The sequence below is a fragment of the Lathamus discolor genome, chromosome Z, assembly GCF_037157495.1.
Source record: "Lathamus discolor isolate bLatDis1 chromosome Z, bLatDis1.hap1, whole genome shotgun sequence".
NCBI classification, from domain to species: Eukaryota; Metazoa; Chordata; class Aves; order Psittaciformes; family Psittacidae; genus Lathamus; species Lathamus discolor.
Window position 1 is genome coordinate 31,318,696 of NC_088909.1, and position 21,331 is coordinate 31,340,026.

At 35.7% G+C, this 21,331-nt stretch overlaps 1 protein-coding gene across 17 annotated transcripts in view; it reads left to right on the top strand.

The window, feature by feature from the left end:
- The window catches only part of MEF2C (myocyte enhancer factor 2C), a 137,914-nt gene that overhangs the window by 53,542 nt on the left and 63,041 nt on the right, over window positions 1-21,331 (top strand). For 13 of the 17 annotated variants that reach the window (XM_065663579.1, XM_065663577.1, XM_065663578.1 and 10 more), the window contains 2 exons: window positions 6,380-6,577; window positions 18,594-18,797. In XM_065663579.1, coding sequence (XP_065519651.1) covers window positions 6,524-6,577; window positions 18,594-18,797 — 258 coding nt within the window. In that variant the 5' untranslated portion in view covers window positions 6,380-6,523. Of the gene's footprint in view, window positions 1-2,740; window positions 2,873-4,242; window positions 4,470-6,379; window positions 6,578-18,593; window positions 18,798-21,331 lie in introns of those variants that run through there. The other 4 variants (XM_065663575.1, XM_065663580.1, XM_065663582.1 and 1 more) reach the window with 3 other exon arrangements.

The following is a 21,331-nucleotide window of genomic DNA, read 5'->3' on the forward strand; positions in this document are numbered from 1 at the left end:
GCCTTTGGCCTCCTATCTTGGAGTTTTATCAGCATGTCCAGGTTGGGTATAACATCTATATACGACTCAGAAAACCCTCCTTCACTGTGCCTGATGGATGACTCTTTGAACATCCTCTGGAAGGTAAGCTGAAGTCCGCCTTTCGTTTCCACACAGGCACAGATATTCAGCCTCTGGGTAATTCAGACTTTTGAAAAGCAGGGTCTGTGACATACTGAAGTAGGAAGTACCATCCTCTCCACTGTTTTGGCAATGATGCTTCAGTTTGCCCAAAAACACTTTTCAGGGGAACTTTGCAAAACAATAGCAAGTGAAACTCTTCTACCCACACTGCATAGATTCTTGCTCTCTGAGATAATGTAGTACTGTGTTTGATTTGTAAGCTACAGTGACCACAGTTGACTTATTTGAAGATGAAGTATTCTTACAACTAGTCTTCAGAAGCATTTAACTACAAATTAAAAAAAAAAATCACAATGCTAGTTACTGTCATGCCTCTTCCTCCTAGGCATATATGCAATGGCTTTGATTACAAGACTTAAGTTGGCTAAAAGAGAGGAATTTTCTGCAGTCAGTGAAATAGAAGTATGTTCAAATATAAATGTGAAAAGCAAGGAAGGTGTATGTCCTGAAGTTCAAATTTAGAAATAAACACATAGTGTTGGTGTCTATTTGCAAACAAACAAATAAATAAAGATGGAGTATCATTTGGAGTAATCTTTATTAAATTCAGCAGATGCTTTCAAAATCAATAGTAAAAATCATAGAATAGAACCATAGAATAGTTAGGGTGGAAGGGACCTTAAGATCATCTAGTTCCAGCCCTCCTGCCATGGGCAGGGATACCTCGCACTAAACCATACCACCCAAGGCTTTGTCCAGCTTGGCCTTGAACACTGCCAGGGATGGAGCATTCACAACCTCCCTGGGCAACCCATTCCAGTGCCTAACCACCCTAACAGGAAAGAATTTCTTCCTTATATCCAAAAAACTAATGAAATACTGTAGTAAAACAATAGTGAAAAAGTGAATTCAGATCACTCAAATTTTCTCTAAAACTTAATCAACAACTTACATATAGGATATGATTTTGCAGTTTGCAAGTTCATGGACATTTTACTCTTGTCTTATTGCAGAACTTCACTGCCCTTGAATTGTACTCCTTTATAAATTAAATTCATGCCATAAATCAGGAATCAGTCTAGATACATGAAAATATTAATAACCTTTGGTAGTTAAAGATTACAAATATTTTCTTTACGGATTTCTTCATTTTGATATATTGTCTATCTACTAGTCTGTAGTATTTCATCTGTTACTTTATATCTATGGCCTAAATGGTTTATACTTCCTGTAGCAAAATGCATGATCTCTTAAGAGTTAAATTTAGTAGATTAAAATGAACTCACTTCCAGTCTTTTCATGTGGCAGCCTGCCCGTAAGATCAAAACACATAAGTGTAGGTTATGTTTAATTTCTAAATCAGAGTGTTGTGGACAGATGTTTGAAAGCTTAAGATGACTCAGATTCATTTGCTGCGTGGCTTTCTGCCTGGATAACCATACCATACATAGATCATGCCATTTTTGCTTTACTGCTGTATTGCTTTGGTGATGACATATATAATTCTAGCATAACCCTTCTGTTAATGGCCCAAACTGTGTCTTCTGTAATGACCATGTAGCCAAACCACATTGAACGTGAAGTACTACTTCTGTCTTTAATGTCAGCCGATCTCAGTTGGATAACGTGAGATATGATCGTTACTTTCACCCTTTTCTGTATTTCTTCCAACTTTATCCAGCTCAAGGTGATGTACCCAAAATGACTGGTGCCTGTTTGTTGTGGTTTGCCCAGCTGTTTCTTCACTATGTGTCTATCTTTGCCCACAAAGGGAGCATATTCACATAGGCTTTTACAGAAAACACTTGAGCAACGATTTTATTTGAATATGTGTTTTCCACTGTGGATTTTCGTGGTTATGTTGCAGTTTTTGCAGTTTATTTTTCATCAGAAATGTAGCTGATGTGTTCTTACTCAGTACATTTATATTTTTGTTTAGAATCTGATTCAAAACTTGTTTGACTAAACAGGCTTGCATGAAAAGATTTCATAGATCTTTGAAGTTACTTTTATTTATCAAGATATTTATCAAGAACGGTAAGTGAATGGGAGCAGTGAGGTTTTGTTTGCTTCCTGAAATCAGGATAATAAAAAACTTGGATTGGTTCTCTACTTGTAATTAATCCACTCAGACTGCAAACTGCTTAATGGAACAGGGACATCTTTATGGCAAGATTGTTTCTTTTTTAAAGCAACCATGAAAATGCTAAACCATAGCGCATTTTGGGTTAGTTTTTCACTGGCTGCCTTCTTGTTTAGAAATTCAGTTTTGACTCTCCTGTTTTGATACTGCTTATTGCCCCTGGTGTGACTGTTCAAAGAACTCTCTGTCTCGGGTGTTGCAGCAGAGCACATTCAGACAGTTCTGCTTGGAGAAGGAAGTGGAGAGTTTTGGTTCCCATTTTGCACTTCTGGAACAGTTTAGGGAAGGAAGCACCTTTACACCTTTTATTGTTCGTGGTTGCTGACATCATATCCTTCCCTGACTGCTCTGTGCGTGTTTCCTGCCATTCTATCAAGATTCTTATGTGTTGCAGAGAAGGGATAGCGGGTGCGCATGTGTGTGTGGGTGCATGTGCACCCATGTGTATGTCTGTGCATGGATGCACGACAAAGAGACTGGAGCTGCATCTGTCCATTAGCTCTTGTCCCTTCTCAAGGCTCTGATCAATCTTCTGTCAGCAACCACTGCCTCTGCCAAATCATATAGTGAACAGAAGCCCGCCAAAACACTGAAGTTCCTCTTTTTGTAAGCAGTCTGATTCTTTTTTTTTTTTTTTTTTTTTTTTTGGTGTGAGTGTGTTTGGGTTAGCAAAAGAAAAAATGCTGAAGGCTGTAGCACCATAGCACGTAACTATGTATAGTTTCTTTAAGTGCAGTTTGTTTGCATGTGACCGTGTCATTAAGTTAGAAGGTTTCTTTTATGTGCAGAGTTACTTCAACAGAGCTTCTGGAATTATTTTAGATTCTTCTGGGTAATGAAAGCCTGCAGTACTATTTGAGTTTTGTAGCACCTTCAACGTTTCCAGCTAGTTTGCTTTATTAATGTTAGGGAAATACAATTAGTCAGTTAACAGGAACTTTAAATACCTAATTCTGCAAGAACTTTCAAAATGTATTGCATACAGCAGTGAAGTCCTAAAGCAGCAACTGGGATTTGTTGGTCTCCAGAGTTCTTTATACTCTGACCCAGAAGTCACCAGCTTTTGAAGGCTATAGCCCTTAAATCAGACACCTTGATTTACTCACCTGAATCTAATTGATTAGGAATCAATATAGCTATCTGCTTTATACATGTACTAACAAAATGAATAGAACTGTAGCCAAATACATTCTACAAGTAGCTTGTGAAACAGTATGTGTTGGAACATATATGTGTGTAAGAGTAAGACAGATACAGAGAATACCAGAGTATTCTCAATTTTTTTCTAGTAGCAGTGAAAGCAACACGCATTATTTTTTAAAAAGGAAATAAATTTGCTAGAAAAACTAAAAAGCTTCTATTTGAAGTTAGATTAGTAAGCAAGAAAGACAAAAGGGAGAATTTTTTTCATCCCTGAAAGAAAAATTAACTGCCTTGTGAAAGAAATTTATGTTTCTTTGAAAATTTTATGTTGGATGCATATCGCCTAACATATTCACTTTTCTCCTTCATGTTCTCTCAGGTTGTATGATAATATTTAAGAACGAAATCATTCTTGTTCCCTTTCGGCTTTATGTTCCTGCACATCTATTTTTCCACTTTAAAATAAAACTAATGTAGTTAGTGGATTAATACAGGTAATGAAGAACAAAATTCTGCTCATCAAGTGTTGCATTCATTAATTCAAGAAAATTCTATGTAGATCATAGGAATTTTAAGTGTTCTGGCTTTAAGATCTTTAAGATCTTTAAGACTGTTCTCTCTATAAGATCTTTCGCTGTTTGCAGGCTGGTCCTAAATGTGGAACTGGTAAGTGTGTGGGAGGGACTCAACATATTGCTTCTCCAGTAAGACTCTTGTCCTTCCTGGTAGATTTTCTCAGCATTAAGTAATTTTTTCTGAACTCACTCAGCATCAGCATCCTGATCTGCAGAGCAGCTCTCATCCTGGCTAACCTGTCACCACTGCTCTAATCTGTCCACCCTGACCTTCCACCTTGAAGTGAATGAGAGCTTAGGCAGGGGTAGTGCTGTAAGCCAGTAGTGCCACTGGCTGCAGCTGAATGAAAGGAAAGGAAGTTGTTCCATATGCATTTGCTGTGGATTAGTGTGTTGGCTTACTGTTACAGAGAAAGCCTGTTGACTCTTCTGGGTCCTGCATGTGCATGGGAAACGCCATTCTTAACTTGCTCTTTGTATCAGAGGTAAGACTATAGGAAAAACAGGAAAGAAACCCAGTCTGAGGAAATCTAAAACTGTTTCTAAAAATAGACTGGGCTTGTTTGTCAACACTGAATATCAGATAAAACTGTCTCCTAGCTTTGTTTGGGAAAAGAAGTTTTCCACATACATCTAATCAACTCAATTTAATTCAAAGGTTTGGACTTCTCTTTTTTTGTTGTGAGTGTGATCAAGAGCCTTTGTGTATTTTTAAGCAGCGAAAGAAGTGAAAAGCATTAAAAAGAAATAATTGCAGCCTTTACACTTTTTTGTATTGGCAGTATGAGTTGTTCCATATTCTGTGTTATGGTAAAGATTTAGACATATATAAATATGACTACCAAATCATATAAAAACTTAATCATGTACAGAAAGGTCGTAAGTATTACACTTGGGAACTTGGTTTGCCCAGCAGAATAACTATACCATACTGGCTAGTCAGAAAGCTCAGACAGACATCTGATTTGTTAACTTGCTTTTTTCTTAAGAGTGATAAAACACTTGAGCAGCTTAGAGTTTAATGTATGCAAAGAAAATCAAGATACAATTGAAGATCAGAATGAGTGAGGTCTAGCTTTTCTATCTCAGTAGCTTTGAATCAGAGACAAATAATGAATTAAGTGGCCAGGACATCAGCTTAGTGTTCCTTAACATATTGTGAGAATTTATCAGGTTGGCTGTGAGACTGCATCTTAAAATAAATAAGGAAACACTAGCCTCAGTTTTAAAATTACTAGATTTTTATTTTTGAGGCAATATTTTAATATACTGTGGATCTGACATAAAAACTGTAAGAAAACATTCTAAATTAATCTTCTTCAGATTTTTGTTCCTATTTTCTGGATTTAAAAGAACTATGTTAATTACTGTTGGACATATGTAAATATAAAAATACAGTAAATGAAGATTAAAAAGGGAAAAAATAATCTTTTACTTTACTACCAGACTGAACATCATTTCTGTAGTCTCTTCTATCTCTGCTAAGTATTCTGTTGCTAAAAATACTTTGCCTATGATAGAAACTAATTTTGTGATTTTTGACATTTTGTGAAATATGAAACATGTACTGTGTTATGTATTTTTATATATTCCATCTAACTGTCCTTAGTTTTGTGATAGAAGCTCAGGGAGCTAGTATCAGTGCATTACTGAAACTGTGAAGGTATTTTCCAAAACATTCTTGAATTACCATCTCTCCCTATTATTCTGTGCTACATAGCTTGCCTTTTGGTGCAAAAAAAATATAAGGAAAGATATATAGTGTTTGCTAGTTACAAATCACTTGCCAGAACGTTTTAGAATTTACATTGAAATGAAATGAGCGAAAATGCACTACCGCTTTCTTCATGTATTTTGAGTAATACTTGCACAAATCTATATTCTTAAAGAATAAGGTTAAAAATTTTGGATTTAAAGTAGCTGATATCTCTCATATATCAAGTAACACTTTAATAAAAGTCCATGCTATTTGCATAATGAGGGGCATTATCACCTCTGCTGTCAAAACACAAGATTGTTTTCCCTTCAGGAATGAATTAGCTGGCCTACTTAGCATACATAGGTAAAGAAAGGTTCATTAACTCTCTGATTTAGGTAATTTTTCATATTAGAGCAGTGAATGGTACTTAAAACTAGAGACATCTAATTCTGTTAAAGTTTTGGCAATGTGCATTTCATTCCTTTTTTTCACTTCTTGATATATTAGAGCGTTTATTCATAAAAAGAGGTCTTCGAATTAAATTATCATTTCTTGACGCATTACTTATTTTATAGATGCAGGAAATTTTTATTAGAATTTACTCTTATGCTAAATTATAATGAGGATGCATGGTCAGCTTCATATAACTTTCATCTGGTTATCAATTTTGTAATAACATTTGATTTCTGTGTTTAGCAGGAACAGATGCAGGGGACTGTGAACTGAGTAGTGCAAGTGCTGAAGAAGGAGGTTTGTTTTGAGGAAACGAGAAAGAGGAAGAGAAGAGAAGGGGAAAATACATAATTGTAAGGAAGAAGGAGAGAAAAAAAAACGGGGACTATGGGGAGAAAAAAGATTCAGATTACAAGGATTATGGATGAACGTAACAGACAGGTGAGTAGCAAAAATGCCGTATTTGAACATCATACTATATTTCTAAGTTGACTTATTCTCATAAGTGATTAAAATGTTGATAACTTTGTGTACATACACATACGTACATGTATACATACACACAATGTGTGGAATACTATCAAAGAAAAAGTACTTTTGGAAACAACCAGAAACCTCACACACAGTTTTTTCAAGTTTAGTAACATGCACAGTTAGGAATTTATTTCTTGAGGCCTTGATTCTACAAAGAATGATGCACATGCTCTACTGTGGACTCTCTCTACATTCACTTTGACTTCAATGTGTAATATGCATGGTTAAGCAAATCTGCAAATTATTACAAGATGCAGGCGTTTGGTACTGTATTTTGTGAACCATTATAATATGAGTTTATTTGCAGGAGGACTTGCCTTTAAATTCATAGATCCAAATTATTTATGTCTCTACATGTTTGCACTGTATTTTTACCTCGTTCATCCAAAAATGGCAGTACTCCATTAAAAAAAAAAAAATCATCTTTTCCCGTCAGTATTATAAAAAAAATTTGAACACATTCTAAAACCCACGTGCAATAATACTGACATGTTATAGTCTCTGTAACTGATGCTATGGCTAAATAGGTCCAGCAGGACTGGTTAATTAATTATTATCACTGCTTTCAATAAAATGGCTGAGTAGCTGTCACATATTATCAACACTATCTCAGCTAGTTAAAATATCGTAATAAATTATAGATACTGCTTTCATGTTTTCAGAAAAATAAAATTCAACAATTGGCATCTTAAAATCAGTGAAAAGCTGCTACTGTTTACATGCAATGTAGGCAAATGTTTCATTGAAAGTGGAGATTCACAAGTGTGAGAAATTCTCTGTAAAATTATTTAACTCTACAACTGGTGTTCCTCATACCCATGACTGAAATTTAAGAGCAATATTCAGTAGGTATTTTTGAAGAACTTAATACTGAGTTACTATTAATGTATTAATTATATTCCCTTGATCCATAAATTTCTTCATATATTCAGGTAGTTTTCAGATGTTGTTAGTCTTCAAGGATTTTATAAAGCCATAAAAAACTCAGCCTAGGAATAACAACAAATTATAATCTTTAACTATGTTTTCTAAGAACTTCTAGATTTTTTAGTGTTAGTAGTCACTAGTGTTCTCCATAGCAGAAAATCATGTATAAAAGCAAAATTACATTTATGATGGATACACTTTGTGTTTTCCGTAGAGATTGCCTATTGCTATCGGCCAAGCCAAAAAGCAATAAATCAATCAATATAAAACCATTAGCGTATTTGTTTTAATTGGTTTATAGCTTGGAATTTAAATTGGGTTTGAATTTATCATTAAACATTAGTTAATTAGAAGCTAGTTGTTTGGAACTTCCCCATACTACCATAGTTTCGTTTTGAAGTGAACCTGATTATTTTGTAAATGATACTACAGGAATTTGCCATTAGTAACATTAGTTCATACAATAGCTTAAGTGTCAACTTGCTTACTCAAATACTGGATTTATGGAGAACTTAATTCCTGGTTTTGTCAAAGAGGTGTCTTTCAAGAGGCTAAATTTACTTCAGAAATTAAGACAGCTAGTCTTTCCAGTCATTCACAGTAGAGTTTCAAGACTTGTAGCACCAGTGTTAAGAGCTAAAAAATAACTAAAACTATAATGCTAGAATACTGAGAACTATAGTATTCATACAGAAAGTGTTTATCTTGCTGGCATTTCGTAATACCAATCATGTTGAATAGTCACAGTGAGGCTGAAGGTATAGATTTACATTACTTTACCCTCCACATGCTATAATTGGCTTGATACTGCTTCTCATTTCTATTAATTTATTGGAACATAATTTACAAAATGTTTCTACTGGTTTTGTTCTCCTTGTACTTAGTCCCTTGATTTAAAGCTCAGTGAAGCCAATAAAAAGATTTCCATTGATTCGTTTGGACTGTGCAATCAGACTTTTTAGTTGTAGCAAAATATGTGTGATTAAATACAACTGGATTTTCACTAATAGCTGATTGATCCTTTAGCTATTCATGAGACGTACCCTTTCACAAGCCTTAATGTTTCTTAAAATTCAATGTATTGCATGAGCTGTTGTTGCTTCAGTGAAGATGCACCAGGTAGTACTTGTTTTCTAACTTACACGCTTCCACTAATCTTAAAATAGTTTATATTCCAATATTATTTTTATTTTATGATGTAAACACATTCAAATGCACAGAAAAGATTAAAAGGTTGCACAGGAAAAAAAAAAAAACTATTTTTTTATATTAATAATGTTAAGATACCAGCTGAAGCACAGTTCCACAAAGCTTATTTGTAGCTCCATTCAACATGATATGGCTGGAGATGGTTTCCTTTTCTTTCTTACTACCTCACCAAAACATGTTTGCAAGAACAGCAGCAAATCTGTTGGCTTGAAACTGCCTTACTGTTGCTATATTCAAACGCAGTGTGGTTTCACAATGCAAGTCATGTTAGATGGGAATACGATATACATGGATAGTGCATCCTCAGCTGTTTTCAAGCACATAAATTCTCTGCAGGACAGCACATGCAGGGAAAAATAAGTGGAACACATATCAAATGAGAGGATACAGCAATAGTTTAATTCTTCTGCCTTTTCCCAATGCAAAAGGTGAATCCAGGTAATGGATTTTGCTAAAGGGTTTAAGTGGTTACAAGACCTGTGGAAGGTGATTTCTGTCCTTGCTTTTCCATCATTTTCCCAGTGTCCTGACTAGCTATTTATGTTAACCATTGAGTGGAGTACTTGTTCTATCAGTATAACAGCTGTTTTCTTCCACACTACTGTCTGCCGTGATGTTAAGGTATGCCCCTACTGCTCAAAGTGCTTGTGTGAGTGGATTGGGAAAGACAAAAATAGTGCTGACCTCCCTTCAAGAAGATTTCATTTGGTCAAGTCTAGTTGGTTGGATTTGTGTACTTTAGTGACCATTCTGGTAATAGATGTACGTTGAAACTGTCTGGAGTCAGATGCCTGGCTGCAAATCTCACAGAAATGTGTAGTATTGGGTATGACCTGCCCTTTTCCAAAAACTATTTCAAATTTTGACATTCTGAGTTAAATTACTACTGCAACCTAGACATTAGAGGCCTTATCCTTTTACCCCGGACTGCATAAGAGCTCTGTCATTGATTTCAGTGAGTGCAGAATTCAGGCTTTTAACTAGGAGGAGCCATTAATTTACCGTTGTTTCATGTGGGCTGCAAGTTGGCTGTATTGCAAGTTGGCTGTATTTTCCTGGCCCTTGTAGCTACCCTGTGCTGACAAAGATGGCAAGGATGTTTAAATCTTCTGTGAGTGATCAGAAATTCTCTTTGCCTATGAAAGTTTCAGAAAACCCATCTGAAAACTTCCCTTTCACTCAACTTTTAGCCACAGGAGTATGAACAACTGCCAGGCTGGAGTTAATGTGTATTTATTCATGTAGTTTAGTTGCCATCATGATATTAAATGGAAATGAAAACTCTTAAGAGAATCCTATTATAAGCAGCCAGAGATTTTCTTTTGTTTATTGCTACACTGGATAATATAGTCTTCGTAAATGTAGATTGAATCTCTGGTACTGTTGCTCAGGCTCATGAGATCATGGTAGCCTCGTCAACAGCCCGTTCAAATAGACTGCATACATGATATTATTTGCACCACAAATAGAACCAACAGCCAAAAATATTAGCACTGACATCTGATATTGGAAGCTCCTGACAGCTACAAGGTCTTTGTGCAGAAATTTCAATGGGGAAAATTGTAGAAGGCTGCTGTGAAGAATTCTGGGTCGGTTAAAAGAAAATAGGTGGTTTTTTCTTAAAAAAAAAGAAGAGCATTTGAAGAAACGGGTGAACTTTATTTTCATGTGTTTTCTTAATTGACAGAAATAATTCAACTAGCTCTATTATGGTCAACACATGAAGTAAAAATTACATTCACCTGCCTCAGAAAAGTCCTTGTATTCTCTATTTGGTTTTCATCAGTTTAAAATAGTTTGTTAGTTTTAGTGAAGATCTTTTGTGGTCCGCTGTAAACTGGGATCATCTGAAACTGCAGCAGTCCAGACAGGGCTGCCCAGGCCTAAAACAAATAGGTGTAATGACATAAATGATATTGTATTACTGTTATACTAGGTCACTTACAAAATATCTCATTAAATCCATGGTCTGTGAGCTAAATCCAGAGGTACACTGACCCAGGAAAGAAGGCATATTGACCCAATGACATTCTGGTATTGGATCTGGAACACGCTCTTGCTTTTAATCTGCTGGTTTTTCTAGTTAGTGTTAAGAAATATCAGGGTCTTACATGGTGATCCACCATTTTATATCCCTCTGATCATCCTGCTCATTAGTTCTGCATTAATTTTTGTGCTTCTGAAGCATGCTGTTGACAGGTCCACAATTAAAACTGAGTTGAGCTTAGCTAATGATTCTTTATACTGTTTAAAACTTCCTTTTCAATATATGTAAGCTGCTGGGAGCTTAGGTGTTATTAAATACTATAGGAAGTATACACTTCGGTATTAAGGTGCTTAAATAGTAAGACACGCTTTTTAAACTATGTCTTTGTGGTTCTATGGGGTACAACAGTAACAAATACTTGCTGTTTAACTTTTCTTGTACAGACCTTTTATCATTCTTTGATTCCACAAACCTGTAAAGTTATAAACCAACACTTACTGCAGCTATCCGCTCAATAGAGAACAAATGAAAGCAGATAAGGGAGATTATGGGGCAGGGGAAGAGTATCCTGGAGGGAAATGACCGTTTGCAGGAAGACCTAGATTTTTTTCTACACACTTCAATACCTGATGCTGCTAGTTTCAAAACTAGTTTCAGCCTCGTGTATCTATTTTCATCTGTGTTTCAGCTCTGTTTAAAAGGAAAGAGTAAAAGACTCTCAGCTGAATCAGAAACTCCTCTGTAGAGAGGAGAGACTTGCATATTAGTGCTAACATGGACACAAGATAATAAAATTTTTTCCACCCATCTTTTTGTATTCTCAGTCTTCCTTCGTGAGGTGTCTTAATTTTATCCAAGATCTGAGATTATGTGATTTTTTTACCCCCAGGGAAATGGCTTCATAAGAAAACATAACTGCTTAACCATGCAATTAGGCATCATTCTGTTCAATGAACGTTTGTCTTAAACATCACATGCTTTTTATCTTTTATATATCTGAATCCCTTCTCTTGCTTACATTAAATTGCATATAGTAAGACATATACTTGGAAAATAGCTTTGCAATTAGGCCTGGGTCCTGCTGTTTTTCGTGTTATTTCAAATGTAAAGTTAGGTTTCCTGTAAACAGGTAATACAGCCCAAGTTTTCATGGCATCTAAATGGTTATGATCTGAACAACTCTGGCAGCACTTTTCACATCATGCCAGATTACCTGAGAAGTAAGGTTTAAATAGAGCTGCTGAACTGAACCATGAATTTCTAGAACAAATTATGTTTAAGGTTAAGTATGCTTGTGTTACAAATGTATGTTCTGAGCATAATTTAGAGTGAATTAGCATACGGTAAATATTTAGGTCAAATTACTTTTAATTTGAAGTGTGAGCAACAGGCCTAAGAGAGTGCAGTAGTGAATGAGGCATCTGCCAGCACAGCAGAGCTGAAAACCAGTGCAGACACAGGCGAGAAGGCTGTCTTGCAAGGAATAGTTTGGAAAGCCCTGGGGGGGAAAGAGCTGGAGGTGGGAAGCAGAACTGAAGCCATTGTGGAGAGGAAGAAGTTACACTCTTCCTGTTATGACAGGAAATGCAGACAAATGTGCTTCCTGACCATTTGCTCAGCAGGGAATGAAATATTCTTTGACCTTTACCTTATGAACATTTTAGCTGCACAGAACTAGTAAACATGTTTTTTACCTAAACATCTATTTGTACCTGCCAGAACTGGTGATAGCATGCAAAAAAAAAAGAGATGTCTTCTTTCTTGTGCATTGTATTGGCTACTGTGGTTGTGATACAGATGGTGTTGTCTGCCTAAAATACATACGTATCTGTACATCTATCTTTAATGGACCTAATCTTATCTCTGTTTAACAAAAGGAAATGAAGTACCAGAGATTAACCATTATTACTCTTGCATCCCTGTCTGCTTTTAGATCTTAATTTGTAAGTTAAAGTGAGAAGCATATTGATACTGCCTAACCTGCTAATTTCTGAGTTGCTGTATCATCTGTTAATTAACACATCTTCCAATTATCCCTCCTGTTTTCAATTACAAAGAAAAAATTTGTATGAGAGACCCACCATCATGTGTTGGATGTAGGCAGATTGAATAATATCACTATTTTAAGTATTTTTTATGTACTAATATACTAAAAATGGGGCGTAACATACAAGTACAAAACCTTTTTTATACAGATTAATCATGAACATTTTATTTGTTATAGCTATAATTTTAGGGCATCCTGCTTAGAACTCCTCTTTATCTGGACTGTTCAGCAAGTCGTAGCTCAATATGCTTGAGGCTTTCTGGGACAATAGCTCTTTCAGCAGCATAAAATCACTGCTGTCTTATCCCTGTAAATTATGCTGGAGGGTTATAAGAACATGGAAACAGGCTGCTGAAGGTCCTTCACTGCTCTTTAAAGGGTCTTTCATTTCATATGGCATGCCCAGCTACGGCATAAAGGGAGGCTTGTCTAAAGTGAATCCTTGTCTGGTGCTGCTTCCCGTTGGACTGAAGATCACTGTAAAGATTGTTGCAGCCAGGCCTCTTCATATGACAAGCAGGTCTAAACAAGAATCAAATACGAGGAAGGGGAAGAGAGAATATGGCAAGATCTGTAGACTCCTCAGTAGTTATTTGTGGTTTGAACATAGGATTGGGTGCCTGCAGGGACATTTTAGTCAAGAACCTCTTGGTTTACACATGGCCAACTTGGCTTTACTATGTTTGAAGTTATATTGCTTGTGCAATACCTCCTCTGTCACATACATCATACCTACCATGCTTGCTCCAGTCCCTCTGGCAGAAATTTTGACATTCCAGATGAAATAAAGACAAAGAGAGCAATATTTCTTCTTGACCAGGCAGTGTCTTTATCAGATACTTCTGTGCATCAATGATCCCTGTTTTTCACTAGTCACTCATACGTGTTGTCATGAATGACATTTTTTCTCAGTTGGGAGACTGGGGGGAAGTTTTCTCTAATTCCCTAATTTTCCCACACATGTTTAATGTCAGGAAATGTATATGGGAAGGATTATGTACAAATGCACTTTTTCTCTCATTTTCCTGTGTTAGCAGCTATATATCTTTATAATCAGGATAGGAAGATGTAATGGGAATGCTGATATTTTGCCACTGGCTGGGCTTAATTGCTTGAAAGATCACAGGACTCCTACTTCAAAAACATAAAATGTTAGCACATATGCAGTAACTGTTTCTGACAAATACAGACTGCTGTTATGGCTCAGCCTTTTTGGAGTGTGTGAGATTTCAGAAAAAGTACTAAAGGACCTGAATTAAAAACAAAATTAAAATAAAATAATCCCAAACCAAATCCCACCAAAAGTATAAAAAGAAACAAAGCCTACATTGCAAAAAAGAAAAAGAAAATCCTGTATTGTGAAGGCCGTGTTCATTAAATGGGAATATTTATGTCTGCTTCTGTTCCTCCACTGATGTGTTAACATCTATAAGAAACATGTAATTGTTGTTACCAATTTAGCTAAATAAAAACTATTACCAAGGGCAGTATCACCATTTATACACACACATATTTAAATTAAATTTCAGCACGTGAAGAAATTCATACTTGCAACCAAACGACGTTGTCTTCTAGTTTGTTTCAAGTAGGTTTTGCTTACTAGAAATTAAACAAGGAAGTCTACTCTGAGCCACAATACCCTCTAAGTGGAACATATCACTGTGTGTGATGTGCACACTTCAGTTTGGGTTGTCTACAGCCTCATTTACAGACACTACAATGGCTAGTCCATGAACCATCTCTCACAAGACTCCTGCAGCTTATGCATGAAGAGCTAGTTGGGAGATGTTTCCATGGCATTGAAGAGCCAGAGTTGAAGTAGAAAAACATCCTTTTAACAATCCTGGGCTTTAATGCCTTCCCTTTAGCACATGCGGTGGTTTTCATCTTCAGTTAGAATTTCATCAGAAGTGCATAAAAATCTTGTCTTGATTTGAATCAAGGAAGCTGAAAGCTGCCTACTTCACTGGGGTTTTTTTGTTTGACTTTTTTTCTTTTACTTTTCCCAATACTTGTAAGCAGCATCTGATTTGCTCACAGCCTATAAACTCATCAGCATTTATGCTTCTTCATATAGAAAAATACTGCAGCATTTAGTAACCTGCCTTCTCAGTACTACTATTCCTGTTATGAGGGCAGTTTGGCTCTTAAATTTCGAAACATAACCTTTAAATACACAAAATCACCTAAGACAAATGTAACAGACTAGTGGGTTTTCAGTTAGTACAAAGGGATGGAATTAGGTTATTTTTTGGTATGTTTCAGAGGTAAATGTAATACTCTCCCCACACTGGGCTTTTCTTACCATACATGTAAAATGATGCATAAAAGCACCTGATAACAGTATTTAGAAATAGTGTCAGTGTTTCAAACCATGTGTTTAATATACACATGCTTTAAGAGGTTTTAGACAGTTCAATGCTGGCCTCCGATCAGTTCCACTTCCTCCCTTCAATCCATTTTCATTCTCCCCAGTTCTCACACTGTCATTATAAAATATTATGTACCCCAAAAAGACAGAACTTCCGAAATTGCCTATCATTCTCCTAAAGAGGAGAAGATTTGTGAACTGAAAAACACCTACAAATCAGCAGTGGTTTAGACAGCAGGGATAATTAATCATATCTTGTCTAATCGTGTCAGTAAAGGCCATTTAGTTATTTGATTCCTGCTGCTGAAAAAAAAAAAGTCAAATATTAAACAAATGCTGAAATGAATGCACTGTTTTTGATATCCCTTTTTAAATATGTTAAAGAATTGTCCCTCTGTATGTGTATTTTCTTCAGTCTCACTAGTATTCTTTATGTCAAATGACAAAGTACTGACATTGTCAGTTGTTATATGACTCTATCATGACTGAGAACTGTGAACACAGTGTATGATAATATGACTGTGTCACCACTTGGATATTTTGGTACTGTAGCTACAGCTACATGAAAGCTTCTGTTCATGTGGATTGTATGTGGCCTGTTCATGCCCAGCATTAACTCAGTTCAAGCATAGTCAGAGCTTCTTACATGTAAGGTTGCACACTGCCTTTCACCTAGACAAAGGACACCAAATATTTTAAATTATTTATGCTTATTTTTACCATTTCATTTCAGTGAAATTTCTGCAGTACTAGAATATTATCTCTTACCTTAGACTGTATTTATTAGATACTTTCAGGCTGGGTGAGTGCAATTAACATAATAAAAGGTTAACAAATTGAGACCCCCGAAAAAGTTAAGTAATTAAGATGCTGTCTACTTATATTTTTCACAAAAATATTTTAACATATGAAAGATAGGTATATTCATCTTTCTTATGTAGCCACATAAAAGAAAGTTTGTAAAAAGTTAGCTTCTTTTTAATGGCTTGAAGAGTATTCTTCGTCTTTTCTGAAGTTGCTGATGTTTCCCTATACATTTGTTCACCCCTACTATAAACTGTTGTAAAAGCATAACAAATTTACATATATATTTTATATATATATACGCAAATATAAGCCACATTGAATGGCATATTTAAAAAGAAAATTTATATTCCAGATTACTATAGAAACAGTAGTAGATACAATTGGTTTTAATGCCTTTATCAGCAGTGGCAGAAAGCATTATCAGATAGATTGAGAAAATGTGAGAAAGATCAAGGGTTTAAAAACAAATCAAATTTAAAGGAATTAAGATTATATTGGGGAAAAAAAAATCCAGCTGATTTGTTGCTCTTTTATTCACTTTCCACTATCATTCTGGTGATAAGGATTATGAAATACGTATGTGCTACTCTGCACAGCTGTGTGGTTATTCTAAACGTTCAGGAGCACCTAATAGTAAACACAAACAGTATCTTTAAAGATATTTCTGTACTGGAGTGTGCTTTGATAGTAGGAAGCTGTAACATGCTAAATTCTGAGGTTTCTGTGCAACAGAAGCCATACTGTACAGAGACACTGCACCTACAGCACTGTGGTCAAAAAGTTGATTGAAAGGCATTTTAGATGCAGAAAAATATGTTAGTACATGTTAATTTCTGTGTGTTTACCTTTTTCTAACATGCTTTTATAGATATATGTTTCAACAAATGCATTGCAATTTTCTGTAATCAGGGAAAACATTAAAAGAGTATTTGAAAGATGGGAGGGTTTTTTTTCCAGAATTTGAATGGAGTTTTGTTACCTACCTCATTATTCATTCCAAATATCAAAAACCATTGAGACAGACAAATTTAGAAAGAGCTTACTATCAATTAATCATCCTTGAGACCAGTGCTGTGGAAAGTGTGTTTTTAAAATGCTTGAGTAGTTGTGTTTAATGGCAATTCATCTTTTCTTAACAACAGGTTGACAGAGGCTGAGGAGATTGAAACAACAATAAGAGGAGTAACATTCAGTATACATTTGGGAGAATGTTCATAGTATTGGCACAGAACCTCATCTTTCTGAGGTGCCCTAGCAAATAGGGATTAGCAATACTTAACATGTTTTCCATGGCCTGATGTACTGTGATTTTAAGGTAGCGTGAGGTTGCAGTTAGCATTAACTTGCATTAAGAATGTGACGAGATAAAACAACAGCCATACAAACCATGTACAGATGAAACTTCTTGCTTCAGCATCAAAGTGCAGAGGTGCTAGTGCTTATGGTAGCAACAAGCACAGGATTAGGCAGAACCATAAACTTGGTCATGTGTCTGTCCTTGAGCTATCAAAGATCTTGACCACATGTTAAATTTGATTAATAATAAGTTTACCAAAGCCATATTTTCATCTTAAAAATTCTAGTCACTGAGAATTATTACAGAAAAAAGTTGATGTAAAAAAAATCGTAGTCATTGAATATGCTTAATGGAAATTGCATATATGAAGAAGCGGAAGAAGGAGAAAAACTCAACCATACAATTAGCTTAAACAGCTTATGGTAGTTTCTTATTCTGAGTCACATGTCTTACTGGAACTTTTAAGCTAGTGCAGAAAAGAAGAGGAAAAAAAAATGATATGCAGGTCTTTCATTGTCAAAACAGTCCCTGTGGAAAATTATGGTTTTATACAAAGTAATGGTATTTTTTGTACTGCCTAGGTTTTTGTATGATGTCAGGGCATTAGCTGGGCTAATGAAAACTTATAAGCATGTTCCTATTTTTTCCTTCATAACATGACCCTAAGAATTTGTACTAAAAAAATTACAGTTCACATTTCTAAGCATCTAATTTGAAATAAAATAACTTATGCTAAGTCTGTGTTTAGAAAAGACCTTGTTTCAAGGCATTTGTTGCTGGCCAGCTATTGTTTCTTCTTTGTGCTCATTTCTCATGAGTGCTTTAATTTTTAAAACATCATATTTCTTCAAAATTGTGATGTGTGTTTACATGAACAGTTTATTTTACAGAACTGAAACACTGTGTGAAATAATTTCTTCACTAAACATCTAGCAGGATTTAGGGGGCATGGAATCAAAGTCAATCACTATCAAAGATAAGAATTTACTGCACGTTTTCAAACTGAAAATGCCGTTTTAAACTGTTGATGGGAAAGATGTATGCAGTTACAAAGACACTTCATAGCACTACTTAATGAAAATGAAAATGTCCCATGCTCTTTATCTGTACCTCTAATTTTGTGCTGTGAGAATTCAGTGTATTTCCTTACTTTGGTAACATGCACGTATGCATTTGCCTTTGGAACATGTTCAATTCACAGTCAGAGATTATATTTCCAAAAAAAGGACCACAAAAGCCAGCTCAGGGATTTCTAATGGACCTTTCTTTTTTTTCCAGGTGACATTTACTAAGAGGAAATTTGGGTTAATGAAGAAGGCTTATGAGCTGAGTGTTCTATGTGACTGTGAGATTGCTCTGATCATCTTCAACAGCACCAACAAACTGTTCCAGTATGCCAGCACTGACATGGACAAAGTGTTGCTGAAATATACTGAGTACAATGAGCCTCACGAGAGTCGAACAAATTCGGATATTGTTGAGGTAAGATTTTCTGTTCTGTGAGGATTCTTTATTCTACTCTGAGGTGGAGGTACTCAAAGCAAAAGGTATGGTCATCTTTCTCAAGGACTGTAGAATGTACCCTGGACGTGACATAACAGCAGGAGAACAGGGATAAGAGAGGATTGGCTTGTGGGTTGGAGGTGGTGCAGCAGAAACTGGAGGGAATCTATGTCTTATGTGAGCTGTAAATTCTATCCTGCCGAGTCCTGCAGGCTAAGCAGAAACTCCAGGGATGGGTTCTCTGGCTCCCTGTCATCAAGCCTGTTGTGCTGCTATGTCCTATTAGCCTTCTCCATGCCTTGACCACTACCTCCCAGCTGAATCTCCTTCTTGGCTCCTAGTTGCTCCTGGTGACATGTCTTCCAGAACACTGGTGTGCTTTATCTTCTCACTCCAAAAGTTATAATGAGCTTTGTCCAGGAGAAACCAAAAAATATGTTGTAAAAGATGCCGAGGAAAAAGATTTAAAATCAATGCTTTTAGGCATTCAACTGACTTGTTTAGATTTCTGGTTATTTACAGAGGAAGGAGGTTGGATTATATGCAAGAAAACTTTGCTTATGAACTGCACAAAACCAAATGTTTTAGCTACCTCACACAGAATGCCGTTACCATAACATAATAACAGCATCAAAGCAGTACTACCACAAATCTAGACACACCTGGTAATTATTTTTTTTAATTACATAGGGAAAGTTTTATTTACAATTACTGAAAATTATTAATTAAAATTTTAAGTTTTTTTCAATTTTAAGCTTCACATAATTGCCAAAAAGTGAGTTTACTTTATAATCACATTAGGATTCAAGCCATGCAAAATAAATGAAGCTTTTAATGATTTTGTTGTCATAGCAAAATGCTCAGAGTGGTATCTAAAAAACTGGTTATGTCACTTAATGCAACTCCTGTTTTCATAGCACCTAAGCGAATAGGATTCTAATAGTATAATTTTAAAAAGCACTGGAAGGGTAAGGTCCTGTCTTAACAATCAGTAAAAATTCATTGATAAATGCTGTTGAAAACCTTGGCCTATACACTTAGGTTACTTCAGATCTTATTAAAGGTGTTGGTTTCAGATTTTTAAATAATCTGGATGTTGTCTAAAATGAGACTTTGGTGTTTTTTGAATCTTCACCTAGGTTAGTTATGTGTTTGAGACCATCAACGGAAGAAAGTAAGTGTGTGAATTACATGTAAAGTGGTTTTGACAGATGAAAAATACTCTGCAATAGACATCTTCACACTTGTTACAAGATGTCACAGTCACACCACCATAGATTGGCAAAGACTGCAACCCAGGAATATATATCATTTTTCTGTCTATCCTTATGTCAACATATCGGATGATACTGTTTTGCTTCCTTCATGATCTCCCAGTAGATTTTCTTCCCCGTTAGGAGAGGATGAGGTTCTGACAGGAGATCAAGAATTTATGTGAGTTAAGACTAAGAGGAAAGTGCATAATTTCTTCCTCCTCTCCATCTTCTCCTTTCCTCTCTTAGTTCAAATCTCCAGTATGCACATGAAGCCTTTCCTGTCATCTAGCTCTTGTAAGCCCATGTCCTGCCCAGCAGAATTCAAATTCTGTCCCCAAAATAAATGACCTGTCCTCTCTCAGTGGCAAAAAGCCAGAATATTCTTAGTAGGAAAAGTTTTCTGTGATATCTTTACTTCTTCCTGCTGGCTTTTGTGTGGGAATAGGTGAGTAAGCCAGTAGTTACAGATTTATTACTTGTTTCACAATGAATGAATACTTTGGATCATGAGCATTGTGGGTTTTCAAGAAACTTGAGTGAAAATGTAAAATTTAAATCATCTATTTTGTTGTAACTTTAAGAGTTTCAGAAAGATCACTCTGCACCAGCACAGTCCCTTTCTGACAAAAATAGTGGCCCAGTTTGGGTAGGCTAGTAGGCAATTATGCATGCAGATATGTAATTTTCTGCCTATACCAAACATTTGATGGGCATCCCTTTTCACTCCTCTAAAAGGAGCCAAATAAAAGTAGGTAATTGAAATAAATACTATTTAAATTGAATAATCTAACAATAGGCAGAAAAGGCTAAATGAAGTGCATATTTGTAGTTTTTCTATATGTTCTGTCAGCTCTGCATTTAGTCATTTGATCATTTTGCTGTTATGTTTTGCAGTGTTCTGCCTGTAACGCATAATACTTCAGCCACAGCAATACCAACACTGATCAAAGGAGTACTTGTGCAGGGTGTAGGTTTTGACAAGGTTTTCATATTATTGTGCCTTTACTTGATAACTAAAGTCACAGTTACGAGTACAATAAAGGAATAGAGACATGAAAAGTATGCAATCTGAGAAATGGCTTGTAGTTTGGATGTATTTTTAGATACAGGATATAAATCTGCCACACATTTAAATATTTAAATTGATCAGTTAAACTGACTACATTACACATATTTTCCTTGCAAGAAGTCCATTTTTTTTAGCACTTTCAGACAGCTAGATTTCACACTTACAGGTTTTTAATCTTGTTCTTCCAG